The sequence below is a fragment of the Peromyscus eremicus genome, chromosome 3 (assembly GCF_949786415.1).
Source record: "Peromyscus eremicus chromosome 3, PerEre_H2_v1, whole genome shotgun sequence".
Lineage (NCBI taxonomy): Eukaryota > Metazoa > Chordata > Mammalia > Rodentia > Cricetidae > Peromyscus > Peromyscus eremicus.
The window spans coordinates 64,591,865-64,610,152 of NC_081418.1; the positions used below are offsets into that span (position 1 = coordinate 64,591,865).

The 18,288-nt window shown below is 39.3% G+C and overlaps 1 protein-coding gene across 8 annotated transcripts in view; it reads right to left on the minus strand.

Moving 5' to 3' along the window:
* The window catches only part of Hycc1 (hyccin PI4KA lipid kinase complex subunit 1), an 85,890-nt gene that overhangs the window by 26,240 nt on the left and 41,362 nt on the right, over nucleotides 1-18,288 (minus strand). For 5 of the 8 annotated variants that reach the window (XM_059257804.1, XM_059257797.1, XM_059257799.1 and 2 more), the window contains 2 exons: nucleotides 15,153-15,240; nucleotides 14,484-14,643 (listed from right to left, as the gene is read on the minus strand). In XM_059257804.1, the coding sequence (XP_059113787.1) occupies nucleotides 14,484-14,643; nucleotides 15,153-15,240 (248 nt within the window). Of the gene's footprint in view, nucleotides 1-12; nucleotides 309-14,483; nucleotides 14,644-15,152; nucleotides 15,241-18,288 lie in introns of all 8 variants that reach the window. The other 3 variants (XM_059257801.1, XM_059257803.1, XM_059257802.1) reach the window with 2 other exon arrangements.

Here is an 18,288-nt window from a genome sequence, read left to right on the forward strand (position 1 = left end):
GCCTCAAGATACCTTGGGGTGTGGCTATAAAGTGCTCTGCTAAAACTGCACTCTGCCAGCTGTGGCCATTCCATCCTCCATCATTTTTCTTACAGATTTCTGCCTCCTGAGCTCAGGCAAGCCTTTGCTCTCACTCCTAGGGTCTGTGGCTGTCTCCTGCATGCCCTGCATATGCTGGGCATCAATGTCTCCTAGTGCTCTGCCTTTTTCCCCATTCCCGGTTCTCTCTCCGGACACATTTGTGACACTAATCTCAGGAATGACAAGGATGCCCACTTCGGTAGCATCATTATTGCTGTCAGGTTGCTCTAGAATCGAAGATGATAAGACAAAATGATGGCTGAAGACAGAACAAAAGAAAATGCAAAACAAAACCAAACCCACAGAACTGGATGATTGAATGTTATGACACTGTGATTCCATGATTTACAATCCCGGGACAGTGCAGGAGACAACAGGATCAGGCTCTTTAAAAGTCCGCACAGCATCAGTTCAGGGGCTGTATTTTTCACACATATTTCACATGGAATATGAAACACATTTTTTAACAAACAAAAATACAATTCTTTAAAAAAAAACATTGTGACCAACTGAATGTATGCAAACTTTAGGTAGATGCCCCAAATTATACAGGCAAATACTCTGGCTCTTGCCAACAATGGTAACCAAAGCATGTAGAGAAGTCCCCTTTGTACAGGTCACATCTTATTTTTTATTAGACTACATTAATCCTGACTAGCCCATGGTATTCAGGGAAATGTGTATTCAATCATGTCATCCTGATTAGGAATCCTACAGGCTAGTTGCTGTCTCTCACGCTCAGTATCTTATACATTAGTCAACACTGATGTGTGGAAGGTAGAATTAAACAGTCTATTTCTTCAGGTTCATATGAGTCCACGCAATTTGATCAGCTTGTAACAGTCTATTACTACAATGGAGAAAAATGAAAATAGATACGGAAAAACAAACTGGTTCTCAGTACCTTATTCTGAAAACAGCCCCTGTAATTCAGACAAATGGACAAAACTCATAGCTGTGAATATCTATAAAGATGACTTTATTTGTGCCTTACATCTAAAAGGTTTTAAGGCTCCCAAATAAATATCTGCAATAAGTGGTAAAAATAATATAAATATGTAAAAAATTGGACCAGTGGTGAAATTTAAACTCCATAACAACATAAGACAACACAACCAAAACCAAAAACAGAAACAGTATATACTCTTTAAAAATGTAGCACACAAACCTGTTTGAGAAATGTTTTCAGAGACAGGCTCATCAACCCTACTGACTGTGTAAAGTCTGAAGCTGTGTATAGTGAAGGGACAGAGGCCACACTGCACAGATCTAAGGGGGCCTAGCTTTGCTGCATAAGAACACCGGGCATCTTTGAGCAGCACGGTGCCCGTTTTCACCCCAAGCAACCTGATTCACAGGTAGCAGGAGGTAGGATGGGCACTACAAGTCTTGAGCTCCCAGCTGACTAACGTGCAGCTGAGCTTGGAAATCAATGCTTTGATTCCTTCGTATTTTGAAAATGGTTTGACTACCACATTTACCACAGGGAACACTCCTGCACATCTCCTCAAAGCTCCTGCTGTCCTTGGCCATGATCATGAGCGGATACAATTACTTCTCCTTAACTGGTGCTTTACACACCCCTGGCCGCAGGGTCCCCACACCAAGTTTCTCACTCTCAGGTAGGCTAAAGGACGCGAGGCCCTAGTGTCCTGCTGCTCCTGTGTGTAAACTTCCCAACCAAGCCTATTCCCAGTTGCTAAGAGCTATAATCAAAAGTAAGGGTGAATAGATTCCTATTGAGGTACATGCCAGAGGTCATGGCAACACAGAGTAAAATCTCCATGGTACTGCTGGGTGGCAGCCAAGACTTGTTCATTTACATTTGCAGAAGCCACTTCAAAAAGAAACATTACAGGGACCTCCAGTCCAAAAGGCAAATAAAAAATGTTGGCAGTTACCCAGGCATAAAAAAAAAAAAAGTAATATTTAGTTTTATAAAAATTTAAAAGCTACACATAGGTGTTCTAATAGAATAAGGGACACTCAGTGGCACTGTTTTTTTTTTTTTAGCACATTCTCAGATATTACTCTAATATATTCTCAAAACATTATGATAGTGAGACTCTGAAGGAGGCCGTTTAATCCCCATTTGCATAAGAGGAAACTGAAGTTCGGAAAGCATACAACTGTCTAAAGGGAGAGGCTAAGAAAGAGACTTCCAGTTTCAAACGTCCATTCACGCATACAGTGAATTCTAAGTCAATTTGTTAGAATCGACTTGATTCAATGTTCTCTGCCATCTCCCAACAATGTTTGATTTATCTGGATTCTTGGTCATTTCAAAGAAGGCGAATAATTTACTTTGGCTGAACAAGAGCCACAGCAAATACACTCTAGAAGAATACACAAGGAATTAATAAACTCAAGATCAGTTTATTTTTATTTTTAATTGGTTTTATTTGTGAAAATATGCTGATGGAAGTTAATGGTTTAAAAAAGGAGATTCACTGGTGGCAATTTGCAGGGGAACTGAGAAATGGAGAGAAGAATACTTATAAAGCAGCACAGGCATGGAACCGTTAGTCACTATCAGGACAGCAGTCGGGGCTGAGCAGATGTAAAATCATGAAATTAAATGGCATTGAGAAGAGGACTGAATGCTTTCCTGTAACAACAAACTGGTTAAATGATACATGTGGTTGCTCTAAAGGTAACCAGGATGTCTTAACTACTCATTAAAATCATAAAAAAAAAAAGCATGTTATTCTGGACAGAGCAAAAAAGGCAAGATTATTCTTAGGGAAATTAGATAGAAAAGAAAGATAATTATATAGCCCAAGCATCTATTACACAATCCTTTCCTTAATGTCTTTGGCATTTTCCATTGTAGAACTCTCGTGACCAAGTCCCTCGCTCCCCAGACTGTTGGACTGGCCCTGGTTCCCCAGTGCTGAAAGGCACATCTTACTTCTTCAGAAGACTGAGCTATGCATCTCCCTGTCACCCATCACAAGTCTCAACACCCTATAGTCCATACGCCCTCTCCCCTATTCTGGTTCTCTTAGAAAATCCCTTTAACAAGCTACAATTACCTTGTCTCCCCAGGTGTATATTCCACAGTGACACTGATTTTTCTCTGGCCACTGTTAAATACCTAATACTGAGAAAGTAACTTGTATGTAGTAGACAATAAATCTTTTTCTTCAAATTTAAAAAATGTCTCTTCTATGTATATAGGTATTTTGCTTTCACATGTGTACGTGCACTCTTTTTTGCCTAGTGCTGTGTGGGCCAGAAGAGGGCTTCCAGTCCACTGGAACTGGAATTAAAAATGGTTGTTAGCATCCTTGTGGGTGCTGGGAATTGAACCTGGGTCCTTTGGAAGAGAGCCAGTGCTCCCAACCACTGACTCATCTCTCAAGCCCCCCAAAATGTATTTTTTAATGAACTGAATGAATCTCTATTACAAGATAAAATTATTATTGAAATAAAAGTGAAAATGAAGAAGATATGAAAAAGTAAGTTTGGAAAATGTTATTTTTTCCTTTTATTCAGTCAAATGATACACAGCTTAAGATAATAAGAATTTTTAGATGGCAAAAAAAAAAAAAGACCAAAAATTCTTTGTTTGAGAAAAACGAAGTAGGAATTTCTAAAATGTACATTTATTATAATGCTTAATAACACCAAAAAAAAAACTTTTATAAGCTAGTTCATTTCTATTGTTATCCAAAAAACTACATATATGACTAAAGAGAGGTAATTAATCCTTTCTGTAAGAAAGTTACATAGAAGATGTTTAAAGAAATATTAATTATATAACGAAAGAGTTGCTTTTCTTTGGAACTTAAAAATGTATGCAAAAGGAATTATGATTAGTTTATACCAAGAAAAAGAAATATTTACATTTGACTTCAAATAATTTTAAAAAACTGAAATAACCAAAAAGAAAATTCTCTGAGACTATTTTATTTTATAACTTCTATGCACATAAGCACTCTTCACACATGGAAATGAAGAAAGTTAGAGTACTTCCTCAGGGTGTTGAGACGCAGGGGGTTAAAGGCACTCCATGCAAGCCTGACAACCTGAGGTGGAAACCCAGAAGCCAGGCGAGCGTGGAAGGGAGAGCTAACTCTACAAAGTTGCCCTCTGACCTCCACACGTGCACTATGACATGCGAGTCCGCCTTCCCTCCACACACACATCCGTGTACATGCATACACACACATGTACGTGCACACAAACACACACACACACTTTATAAACATTTAAAATTGAAGAATATCTACGTTGTCCTTTGGTGGTGTGTCTATTGTAACACAGACTTGCTGTATAGCCCAGGCTGGCCTCGAACTTCTGATTCTCCCAACTCTGCCTCTTGAGCAGCTAGAGCTACAGACCATGCCTGGCCACGAATACTTTTAATATAGACAACTCCACTTTTCTTCTCAAAGGCAACTCAAATAATTTCACATTTCTTCTGATTTTTGAAGGAAAAAGGGTGATTACAAACATTACTAAAGCTGATTTCTTACAAACACAGCTTCATAAACCCAAATATCTACTCTACTCTATCTGCAACTCATGAAGTACTCTTAGGTTCTGTTCTTACTTGCCTTCTGGTTGTTGTTTACTAAAGGTGACAGTTTTAACAAAAGCAATTTAACTATTAATAGAATTGACACATTTTTGTACTCAAACTACCTTATGAGTTAATGGACAGTGTGATATGAGGCTCCTGAAAGTTCTCTGTGAAATAATGAGCTGCAGCTTAAAACAACCAAAGGTCTGCATCACACTGCTTTGACAGCAATTGTGAAAAGGGCTTTAAATTCCAAAAGACAATCATATACATCCTCTACAACTTAGGATGGTATAGATCTTTCTGCATACGAATACAGAAATGGAAGAAGGTGCCTGAGCAATTCTCATTCTTTAATACCATCTTTTAATGATTATATTTTATTCTATCCAATGGAGAAACATTCTTTATGTATTTACTAGGTTGTATCTTAAAGTATTATTTATAACAGGAAAAATTAGAAGCAAATTATTCAATATATAGACAAAGGTAAGTAAATAACAATTATCAACTCAATGTGGAATATATATTATGTAGCCATTAAAATAACTAATAATTGAGTTACCAGGAGAATTTGGAAAACATTTGAAGTGTTAATAAAACAAAACCAAAGCACCCAACATTTTAAGGTACAATTATGAAAACTCTATGCACATATGAAAGAATAAAAGGAAAACTCCAACAACTGACTGGAATTATAGATGAAAAAACATCACCTTACAACATCAGCTTTCATACATCAATAAAACAATTAGAAAAGAAGGGACAAATTGCTCACCCTAAACCTTTTCAAATCATCCATTCCTTGTCCATGAATATAACTACAATGTATCTAGCACCTATAATGTATAAGTCATCATTTTAGGCACCGAGAAGTCAATGGCAAACATAATAGATACCAGTCCTTCCTGCTAGGTACAAAAGCAATTTGAATAGCAGAAAAATGCAAATAAAAACAGTGGAGCAAGTAAGCAGGGTAAGGAAGGGCAAGGCTGCTTCAGGGCACTTTGGGAGGCTTCTTTTAGGATTATGAGATCTGAATGATGAAAAGGTGCTGACTACAGAACAATCTGGAAGAAGGAAGGGTGCACGTGGGTGCCTTCTTGCTATTCAAATGTCAGCCAAACATCCCAAAGAACTAATCAAAGGTCCTAAGGCAGAAAAGACTCAGAATGTTTGAGGGTTGGAAGGAAAGACTCTAAGGAGTCAGAGTGGCAGTGCTCTAAGGTGAGGTGTAAGCAGTAGGTAACTTGCATTGCAGACTGCAAAGGCAGCTGCCAACAGGCACCATGGATCAATCACCTGCATACTTTATTAGCGTTTTAATGCAATAGAAGTTGCACTGTTTAACACAAAACATTGAACACAAAGTATATCCCAAGTTAGAAAGAGGAAGTACTGTGGGAAGGCTCAGTCTGGGCCAGTAATCTTAAGAAGGAATCAAAACTTGACAGAAGTAGCAAACAAAGACTGGGAGTTAAAGGGCTGCTCCCTGAGCAAGGAAAGATTGAAGACGGAGCAAGAGCAGAAACCTGCACCTGGAGGCAGAGGCAGACTGTGCGGCAAGAGAGCTCACGGAATATCCTGCGCAGACCAGGCTGACCGCAACCACCATGATACTCCATCTCAGCTCACGGTGCCTAGATTACGGGTGAAAGCCACCAGCCTGGCTTAGAATTGTGACCTTCTAATTGGAGATGTAGAAGGGATGCTAATAACTAATTCCCAAAGTTTTCTACTTTTGAGTTTAAAATGATCACTATTTCTCAAAATGTTTTAAAAACTCTTACCAACTTTTACTTCCCTCAATTTAAGCCCTTTTTCATTAAGTCATAAAATCAGACTCACAAAATAAATATTCCGTCTCAAGATTTATGAGTTTAATCTTCTCCAGTATCTAGAAAGACAATCTTAAGTGGTCTGAGATGCTTATAAATAATTATTTTAAAGATATTTTCCTAGAAATACATTTATGACTTTACATCTCTTCAACAGTGAGAAAGTAACTACTTTCTTGCTTCATCAATGGTATACACAACAGAAACTTATTAACACCCTCTACAGCACTAGCCAGTTTAAAATAAATTATTTTATATACAAGTTGTATCTTTTGCACTTGTGTGTCTGTGTGTTTCATGCGTGTGCACATGTACATGTGTGTTGGAAGCCAGAGTTCAGTCACATATCTCCTTCAGTTGCTTCTTCACCTGGTTTTTTGAGACAGGGTCTCTCGCTGAACCTGCACCTCACTGACTCAGTTAGACTGGCTGACCAGCAAGCTCCCAGGATCCTACTGTCTTCAACACCCATCTCCCAGCGCTGGAGTTATGGACCTGCACCATCACACCCAGTTCCTACATGAGTGCTTGCCTAGCAAGTATTTTACCTACTGAGCTATATCCCAGCCTCTGAATCTTTTTATCATTTCTTTTTTACTCGTCTAATAAGAAAACACTTAATAACTGAGCAAATTATGACACAGACCACTTTTTCTGGTATTTTTATAACATAATTACAAGTCTCTGAACTATGTTAGCTCACTAAGTTTTAAGTACCATAGTATCCATTAAATAGAAACAATTTTATAAAACAAAATTGTAATCAAACTGCTTGATATAGTAACTTTCAACTGGTCTTTCTTTGGGCTTACTATATCTAAATTGTATTAATCTGATTCTTCCATATAGTAAAATAGTCTAAAATTCTCAAGGTGCTTGGTCTCCATGTTGGAAAACACATATTACCTCTTACTTACAATTCTTTCTCACCACTTAAAAGTTTGTATTCTTGGAAATTCTAAGTCAAAAATACTTAAAAAGTAGCACTAATTAAAAATATCCACTGCCAGGTAGTGGTGGCGCACGCCTTTAATCCCAGCACTTGGGAGGCAGAGGCAGGCGGATCTCTGTGAGTTCGAGGCCAGCCTGGTCTCCAAAGCGAGTTCCAGGAAAGGCGCAAAGCTACACAGAGAAACCCTGTCTCAAAAAACAAAAAACAAAAAACAAAAACAAAAACAAAAACAAAAAAAATCCACTAATTAAAAGGTACCTGAGAGGCTGAAGAGGGGGGCTTCTGAGTTTAAGGCTAACCTGGGCTACATACAGAGATCTTACCTCAAAACCTCAAAGGTTAGGGATATAGCACATGGGAGCCCTGGATTCAATCTCTACCACCACTAAAAAGAAAACCAAAAATGGTTTTAAATTAAGCATTTAGCATATGCCAGGACCAAAAGTAGGGTGAAGTTCAAAGGATCTAGTTACAGATATTATTTTCATTATTCTTTTACTGTCACTTTCCTGTTGCAAACAGTTGTAACTGTACGTAACTGAGAAATCCATGAGAGGTCTATTTCCTATTTTGACATTAACAAGATAAAGTAAGATATTATGTATTAATTAATAAAGACACATCAGGGATTAGAGGGCACTTCCACAGGAAGAACAACAAAAACTTTAGACACACTGCTGTCGCCATATAACACATGCATGCTTTGTGCTTGATAGTACTCTCAAACTAAGCACATTTATTTCAAATTAAGAAAACTCAGAATTCACGTTTTAGGAGGGTGTATCATTTGAATGACAAATTAGCCAGTATAAACTTATCAAGAACACAATTCTGGATAGCTGACAAAGCAATTCTTACAAGAACTAGCCAGCCTTTGGCTGGTTCAACCAGCCTTGATGTGGGGCACTCCAAAGGATACGGGATGCTCTGCGCTTCTGCTCCCATCTCTGGACAAGCACACAGGAAAGGACCCAGGGATGAAGACTAGTTGCTAGATACTAGTCCGCAAAGCTGCCTGCGCTCATTATTTGTAACCACATGTCAGTCCCCTAACTTAATGAGGGGACTTTTATAAAATGGCAGCTTTTTCAGTAACGGTTTTGAGAAAATGGAAAATAGCTTATCTTGTTCCCATGTAGGTAATTTTGTTTAAAGTGGAGGAAGAATGAGTCATAATAGTGGAAACAAACAAAAAATAGCAGTTAAATTGCTCTGGAAGGGAGGTAAGAAGGGAAGTCTGGGGTGGTCAAGTACAGGTAGTGGGGTGGAATTGCCGTGCGGGAACTCTGGGAGGACAGGACCACAGCTGCAAAGGCAGAAGCAGCTGCTGCTGGCTTTACAGAAACCCTCAAGACCACAGCATAAAGCATACAGAAAGGCTTGGTTTCCTTCGCTTCTACCTTTACTTTTTACAGAAAATATTTAAGTAAAATGCCTTTTTTTGGTTTTAAAAATAATGCTATTGCTTTATCAAAATTTCACTCGTTTTTCTTACTGGAATTTTCATTTTTAACTCTTTTTATCATCACAACCTATTTATCCTTAACTTTTGAAAGTGTGATCTTATTTTTCTTCCTTTACTTGCCTTTTACTTTCTATACAGCCTCAACATACAAACGACTTAAAAATCTATACTTGAAAACTGTACCTTTGCCTTGAATTATTCACCACCACAGGATAAAGGAAACACAACAGGGTTGAAAATTAAATGATTACCATAGAATAAAGCCAAATCATGAAATTATGAAAACTCAAAGCAGTAACTGTGCACTAATAACTTCTATTTCCAAAGTTAAGCACAGACATAGACTGACTCATTAAAACTTTCTCAAAGACTTCAATACAAGCCTGGAGGAATTGGAAAGGCACAACACTGAATGAAGGCACTTCCCTCTAACAGTAAAACAACCAAGAAAAAAAAAATGTGGACATCAGGTCAACATGCAGTTAACTATCTAACAGGTTTCTCTAAAATAATACCTATCTATGGAAATTGCCTTCTATTATTACTCTATTGAGTGAAATAGGATGAATTATGATTAAAACATGACTTCAGGGCCTGCAAGCATACCATGGTCCTGCTGATTGACAGCAGGACAGTGGTGACAGTGTGTGACAGCAGACATGAAAATTCACATCCTTTCCACTCAATTTGTTGTGAATCTAATTTGCCCTGAGAAAACCAGTCTGTTAATTAAAAAGTAAAACACAGGGCCAAGCAAATGACAAAACTGGTCACAATACAACCAGCTGGAGGAAGGGACATGGGTCTGGCATGTGAGCAAGTGTTAAGACTAAAGTAGCTTTCACCTTCGTGGATACTTTCCATTGCAATATAAGCTGTGGGCAGGCAATTTTTTAAGATAGGAATGCCACACCCGTGATGTTTCAGAGAATCCTGAAACACATTCTAAAACAGCTCAAAAATACTTTGTTACAAGTAATTAAAATGGTTCAAAATTAATAATAAAAAACAACATGAGTCTGGACTAGGAGAATAATTTATACTAATAGCAGAAAAGAATCAATGTGATAAATTGCTAAAATTGAATGCATTTGTTTGCTATGTTACAATCTTTGATGACTCAGATATACACACAAACCACTATGTTACATGGCTTACTTGTCTATATCCCTGAATGATAAACACAGAAAGAAAAGTTACAGAAAGAAAGTTCCTCCTGCCTCTTCCCTGGGAGAAGCTCACTCACCCACTCCTTCTAATCAGATATAAAGGAAAGAGTGGAGGAAAGACAAAAAGCAGTAAGAACAAATAAATACAAGAGAAAATGGAAAAGGCTTGTGATGGTCAGTCTCAACTGTCAATCTGCTGAGCTCTAGAATCTCCTGGGATGTTGGCTGACTTCTTTACAGGGATGGTCTTCATTAGGCTAACAGAGGTGAGGAAGCCCACTCTCTGGGTAGCACCATTCCCTGGACTGGGATTCTAGACTATATAAAAGGGAGAGAACAAGCCAGTATGCTTCACCTGTCTTCTTTCTAACTGGGAATAGTGTGAGCAGCTGCCTCTCACTCCTGCAGCCTTGACTACCCACCACGGTGGTCTGCACCCTCAAACTGTGAGCCCAAACTAACCCTTTCAGTAGCTGTGGTGTTCTGAATACGAATGGCCCCAATAGGTTCACATATTTGAATGTTTGGTCCCTAGTTTGGGATTAGGAGGTGTGGCTTTGTTGGAGGAGATAAGTCTCTGGAGGTGGGCTTTGAGGTTTTAAAAACCCATGCCATTCCCAGTTAGAGCGCGCTCTCTCTCTCTCTCTCTCTCTCTCTCTCTCTCTCTCTCTCTCTCTCTCTCTCTCTCTCTTGCTGTGGGATGGTCTGTATGTCAAATGTGTTGCTGATTGGTCAATAAATAAATCACTGATTGGCCAGTGGCCAGACAGGAAGTATAGGCAGGACTAACAGAGAGGAGAATTGAGAGAACAGGAAGCTGGATGAGGGAGACACTGCCAGCCGCCACCATGACAAGCCGCATGTGAAGATCCCGGTAAGCCACGAGCCATGTGGCAAGGTATAGATTTATGGAAATGGATTAATTTAAGCTGTAAAAACAGTTAGCAAGAAGCCTGCCACGGCCATACAGTTTGTAAGCAATATAAGTCTCTGTGTTTACTTGGTTGGGTCTGAGCGGCTGTGGGGCTGGCAGGTGAGAGAGATTTGCCCTGACCGTGGGCCAGGCAGGAAAACCCTAGCTACACACTCTCTCTCTTTTCCTCCTTCTCTCCTGCTCTCTTTTCCTCCCTCTCTCCTGCTCTCTTTTCCTCCCTCTCTCCTGCTGTGAAGCAGGTGTGAGCTCTTAGCTACTGCTCCTGCACCATGCCTGCCTACCCACGCCTGCCTACAGGCTGCCATGCTCCCCATTATGGTCATGGCCTATAACCTACTGAAACAGTAAGCCCCTAGTAAATTCTTTCCTCTCTAACCTACTGAAATGGTAAGTCCCCAGTAAATTCTTTCTTCTCTAACCTACTGAAAAGGTAAGCCCCCAGTAAATTCTTTCTTTTATTAGTTGCTGTGATCATGCTGTCTCTTCACAGCAATACAAAGTAACTAAGATAAAGTTCAACAGAAAAGAAGTGCTGTAGTCTTTCTCACAAGTAGAAAAACGAAGGAGTCAAGAAGAAAACAATAGAATATGCCTTAAAATTGATGTTGCTTTTCCTGCCTCCTTTCTCAGGCTCCATCACCACTACTGTAGGGTTACAAAGTCCTAGTTCTAACTGTGTCACATGGTGAAAGGTTTAGAAAGAACACAGCCTCCCATGAGGATGGCTGCAGGAAGAGTGGTGAGAGGAGATGAATAGAAAGTATATCCAGGCTTCCATAAAACTCCGGACTCTCAATGTCCTCAGAGTCATAACCTGAAGTGACCTCCACAGTACCATGCTTCAGAAAAATGAGCATATAGGAAGGTCACTGTGGGCCACCCTGGAATCTACAAGTCCCTTCATACTACTTCTTTTTTTCCCTTCATACTATTTCTAAAGAAATGTTTTACTTATACTTTGTTGCAATTTTTACATAAATACATATAATCATATAAAGAAAATTTAAAATCTATTTTAATTTGAAAACTGTCTATATATTTAGGAGGTGTACAATGATAACCATCTTCTCCACAAGAATCCAGTGCTGGTTAGAGAGCCAGAACAAGAACATGTCCAGGCAGAAATCACAGACATAACAAAAGGACACAGGGAAGGGTTAAACTGAGCACGTGGTAACTTCATGAACCGTGCTTCCCTAGGAAGGTATGGTCTCTATATGCTTTAGTGCTAGACACTAGGCTCCTAGTGTGAGGGTGGAGAGGCTGTGGAGTCTTTCAGAAGTAGCACCTAGTGGGGGGTGTTGAGAGTATTTTGTTATAACAATAGAAACTCACCAAGAAGGAAAACCAAGACTACCCTTAAAAAGGATACTACAGCCTATCTCTAGAGACAAATAAGACTAAACAAGTACCATTTTATTATAGCCAGTGGATAAGAGAAATTCCTACTACAGAAGGTGATAAATAAGGCTAAGCCATATTCTGTATCTGCTCATGGTGTGTCTTTTTTTTCTTCTATAGATCATTTTCTTCTCTTTCCTCATCCACGGCATTTTTTGCACTCATAAACAGGAGGTGCTCAGTGATGTGAAGGATAATAAACATAGAGGAACAGGTAATAAAAAGGCTACTTTGATGAGGTGGTAGCCTGAGAGAGAGTACAACAGCGGTCAACATGGAACATAGATCCATAAGAGCATAACAGACACAATACATGCAAGTAGTCTTTTATCTTGTTTTGGCCACTTTTTTCCTACAGAATGTTTCTGAAAAATAACGTCCACCTTGTTGCAGAATATGTATCTCTTTCTCTTAAATCCATACTTAGGCATGTTCACACACGTGCACGTGCACGCGCACACACACACACACACACACACACACACACACACACACACACACACTAGGGAGCGTCAACATTTCTCTCATGTTTGAACTGTACGACCTCCCCCCTCCACTTCCCAATATCCATCTAAACAGCAAGAAGGGAAAGTAGAAATCGAAATTCATTCTTATACTTTCTGAAGCAGTAATTTGGGATTTCGATCTGGCTTGTTGTATCTGCACCTACTTTCATACAATGAAGCTGGACAGAACCACTGATCTTTAGCATACCACATATCCATTAGATTCCCTTCTTTCTGTAATGTATTCTCATTGAACAGCGGAACTTCACTGAAGAAACTGAAGATGTCTGGGGTTGGCAAGTTTAAATGGATTTTGTATGTCTATTTGCCTAATAGCAAACATCACCACCTCTTTTATGTCCCCTGTTGGGTCTTCAGGACTTGCTACAGTAACTTTAAAAATGATCATTGGTTAGACTGTCTAACTTGGCTCTTGTTCTTTTTTGGCATATTCTCTCTTAGCATGTCTGAGGGGGAAAGGCAAGCCTTCTCAGTCAGGATCAGCTTTCTGAGTTACGATCTGTTATGATACTTCTTTTCCCCACTCTCTCCCCAGGGAACACTGATGTGAGTGACAGTCTACCAAGCTGAGCTGCTATTTTCATCTCAGTGCAGAGGAGGAAGAAGGCAGAGTAGGTTTCCCCCTTAACACATTCTCCATACTCTCTTGGGGCAAAGAAGCAGCTTTCTGCCTCCCATGCAAAGGTCTCTTCTGAGGTGAGGATATTAATCCTCTGCTTCCTCCTACTATAACTGCTAGATAGGAGAGAAATAATAAAAGGAAGAAGGGGTTAAACAAGTAGGCGATTAAAAGAGAAGAGAGGGAAATGGGAAAGCATGAAGATGACATGGTGAAGGAAATTAACTTCCAGCAACATTTTAAAATAATAAATTGAAGCTGATAAGAAGGGATACTGACACAATCTTCAATGAAAATGAGTTTGTAAAATAGAAACGCCTGGTTTTGTATCAACAACATGGCATTCTTTGCCAGGGAGTCCAGACAGAATATAAGATCACTGGTAGTTTTATCTACTGTGAAAAAACTTGCATGCTACATGCCTGACTGAGGAGTAGGAACATTCATTAAAGGTTATGTGCAACTACTCAAGAACAGCAGCTTAAAGTATATGAGCAGTTAAAATGCAGTTTTCGCCGGGCGGTGGTGGTGCACGCCTTTAATCCCAGCACTCGGGAGGCAGAGCCAGGCGGATCTCTGTGAGTTCGAGGCCAGCCTGGGCTACCAAGTGAGTTCCAGGAAAGGCGCAAAGCTACACAGAGAAACCCTGTCTCGAAAAACAAAAAACAAAAAACAAAACAAAACAAAACAAAACAAAACAAAACAAACCCAAAATGCAGTTTTCTTACTCTCCACCTCTACTGCAGTAAGCACAATTTTACATAATTCTTCATTCACATATCTAACAGAAGAACGCCCATCCCCCTCAGTGTCTGTTGCCCTGGAAGAGAAGCTAGGAGTCAAAGGTGATGAGATAGCATCCTTTTCCAGGCGACAAAGGTGCTATTTCCTAAAGTTACAAGTTCTAGCCCCACAATCGCAGAGAGACATGGGAAAGATCACCAGTGCTCAAATCTGAAGAGTTCTTACCATGTCTTTTCCACCTGTGACCTCTTATTGACATGCTGGTAACTGCATTTCTTGATATTCTAGAGGAAGTTGGTGTGATTTCAACTTGAATACACCTTGTACCTTCCTTACTAGATTTCATGGCACCATGAGGCAATGAAGCCTTTATTGCATTAGCAACCTAAAAGAAAAAATAAAGTTTAAGGTCAATAAACAGATGTAGTATTTACTTTTAGATAAAATACAAGATTAAGTGTTAATAAATTTATAAAAAGAATATTTTTCCTGAGGTATTTTATATGATGATCCACATACCCACCAATAAGGAGTAAGAGGGTCAGAGGGATGCTTATACTTTAAAAGAGCATGAATGGGATGAGGCTTGTGATTGTCAGATATTAAATTAGGTTTCTTTCTCAATATCGAATGCTAATTGACAAATGTATCTGGATGTTGAAATTCTTATAAGCAGAAGAGAATACTATCAGTTAAATATCATATTAAGTCACTCTAATAAAATCTCCAAATTTTAGATATAAGTGCTTTTAAATGTAACATTTCCCAGTAAAACAACAGATGAAGCACTGAGGAACAATGACATTTTATCATGCCATGAATTACTTCTCAATGCATAGTTCTAAACTGAAAAATTACAAGTTAAAAATTTGCATAATTATACAAAGAACCTACCAGCAGTGGCTCTGGATATAATTCTAGCTGGGCTCTGTATATAATATCATCCAATGCTTTCTGAGCTAGATCCCATTCACCATTGTATCTACAAAATCATAAGAGTTAAGGAAAGTATTATTTTTAATTTATCTTATATAACAGAACAAAACATAATGAGGAACTATTTATCTTTACTAAAGAAAGCAACAGAGCACATTAGCACACCACTTACCATCCTATTCTCCTTAAGAATGTATTTTAAATCATGGAGTTCCTATTATCTGAAAGCCTATTAATAGCAAAGAATATTTTATACATGTACATTTTTTTCTCTAAAGAACATGACTATTTATAGAACAGAAATCAAAGAGCTAAGGCAATTTCAAAGCATCTTATACTGTCAAAGTAACTCAGAACATAATAAATTATATACTTTAGAATAATGTTCTGAACCATTTACGGTCAAATTACTTTGTAGTTTCCATGGTTTTAAGGAGAACCCAACACTACCCACTTTCCTAAGTAGCTGTTCTTTTGCATTCTGATGGTCATTTAGAAGGGACCATAATGCATGTTGCAAAATAGGGAGAATTCACTTAAGCTTTCTAACAGGTTCTAGCACACCATGAAGCTGGTTCTGGAGCTAGCAGCACATACAAAAACTCTGGAGCATATACATGGACATTCACACCACCACACAGGCTTCCCACAAGCCTCCTGTAGGTATGCACAGGAAACATGAGAAGCAGGATGGGGATCAGAAAAGGCAGCCCTTGGTGGTGCAGGCTTGAAAGAGCAAGGTGGTCATGGGAAAAGCACAAGGACCTTGCCAGACATTTTTTTTTTTCATGTGAACAAAAGTTCTACAGCGTTTGGGGAGAGGATAGTCAATCCTATTACCCTATAACCCTCAGGGCATAGTTGTTGAGGAACTGAGGCACTGGGGGGTGGGGAATATAAACCTCATTCTCCTAGAACGCCGGCTGACATTCCATCCCCATCTGTGCCAGGCTAGTGTACACTGAGAAATAAGGAATAACTTTCTATTGCTGAAGGGGACTAGAAAATGGGGGAAGAGACCCCCTCTAGGGGCAGGCATACAGAGAGAGCTGAAAGAGGGAAATTTCAGCAATCCAGCTCCCACCGAAACTAGGCAAGAGTAGGGGGATTTACAGTATGTCTGTAACTATGGCAACAGTAATGCAACCCCTGCAGAAACCATCCTGGCAAGAGCAAAGAGAGACACTGTGCCCCTCCCTTTGGCTATCAGCCCATTGAAACTGGGAATCCCAAGAAACTGGTGGTTCCCCAAGAGTCTCATGCTGGGAGAAGAAAAGGACTAGTGCCTGCCAAGGAGGGAGCTTGTCTCCCAGGAATACCGGTCAATAGCCTGACAACTTGTCACCACCCTGCGAGAGCCTGGAGCAGACAGTGATGGCTCCACAATGGGTGGACTGCAGCTATGTCTCCCTCTTGTCCTCTATAACGTGCTCCTCTCCCAATATGGCTACACTGACTAGAACTCCTTTTTCTGCTTTTCACATTTCTTGTTAAGGCTGCCAGGGCCCTGGGCTCTGACTCTTAACTTCACAGCCCTACCTACAAAATGTCATTAGTACCCTTGAAAAAGAATCATACCCATTTTCAGGCAAAAATCACACTTACAGCAGTTTCTACTGCCCTACTACTGATTGAAATCATGAACAATCAAAAATTACAAGGCATATTATAAGCAAGAGGAAAGAAGCCTGTCAATAATGAAGTAATTAATTGAATTAAATTCAGGGCCAAAGATACAGGTAAGCAGTAGAGAACTTCTATGAGATACTAGGTTCAATCCCCAGCACTACTAAATACACAAATAAATAAATGAACTCAATCCAGAGTGACCCAAATATTGAGGCTATCAGGGTAACTTAAACTGCTATGATCAATATTTTAAATGCTCTGGTGGAAAAGACTGGCAACCCTCACAACAAAGATTGCAGAAGAGAAATGCTCTGTAAGGAAGAGCAGAACAAAGAGAGTAGAAGCAAAACACAGTACGAAATGACAACCGTTCAGTGGCCTTGGAGTCGATCGACTACAGGTCAAGTCTACCGAGTCAGGGAAAGCTAAGCATGGAGACAGATCACAGAAGATACTCAAAATGAAATGAGAAGAAAAATGCAGAGTATCCATGCCCTGTGAGGCCACACTAATGATCTAACACAAGGCTTAGAAAACCTCTTTGAAGGGCCAGTAACAAGTATTTCAGAGCTAGGCATGGTGACACACACCTCTGATCCCAAGACTTGGGAGGAAGTCGTAGCATCAGGAGTTCAGGGCCATGCTGTCTCTAACAACAACAACCAAACCCCCAAATTCAGTGTTTTAATGGGGGACACGCCCTCTCTATCAGAACTACTCAACTCTGTCATTGCCACGGGAAGGCAGCCACAGCCAGAGAGCAAACACAGGAATACAACTATGTCTCAGTAAACTTCACAGTGCAGGCCACATTTGGCCTCTAAGTCATAAATTCTTCCCTGAGTCAAGGAGCTTATTCTACCAGAGTAAATTAAAGTATCAAGAGAATATAATGTAAAGTGTCTTATAACATGAGAATTACAAAGTACAAGACAGGATTCAGATATACACTGGTATCTAAGTTACTACCTAAGATTAAGCACCAATGTTAGAAATTAATAAGTTGTTTCTGATTGAAGATTCTCTATAGTGCTTTTGAAGAGCTAAAATTTCTAGAAACAAAAAAAATTGGGATTTTAAAAATCCAATCTGAAAATCATAGCAAAAAAAAGTCATGTATAGAAATTGAGCATATTCACATTTTATCCATTTTCATCCTGACCCTGAATTCTAAAAAACGAAGTGTTTTAGTCAGTTTGAAATTGTGCACAACTTTAAAATACATGTTTTAAATGATAAAACTATTAAGAACTTGATTCCTATTCTTTCATAAAAATATGATTGGCTGGGCGGTGGTGGCACACGCCTTTAATCCGAGCATTTAGGAGGCAGAGGCAGGGGGATCTCTGTGAGTTCGAGGGCAGCCTGGTCTACAAAAGTGAGTTCCAGGACAGCGAGGACTGTTACACAAAAAAAACCCAGTCTCTAAAAAAAAAGGTGATTGTTTATCTATTGAGATTACACT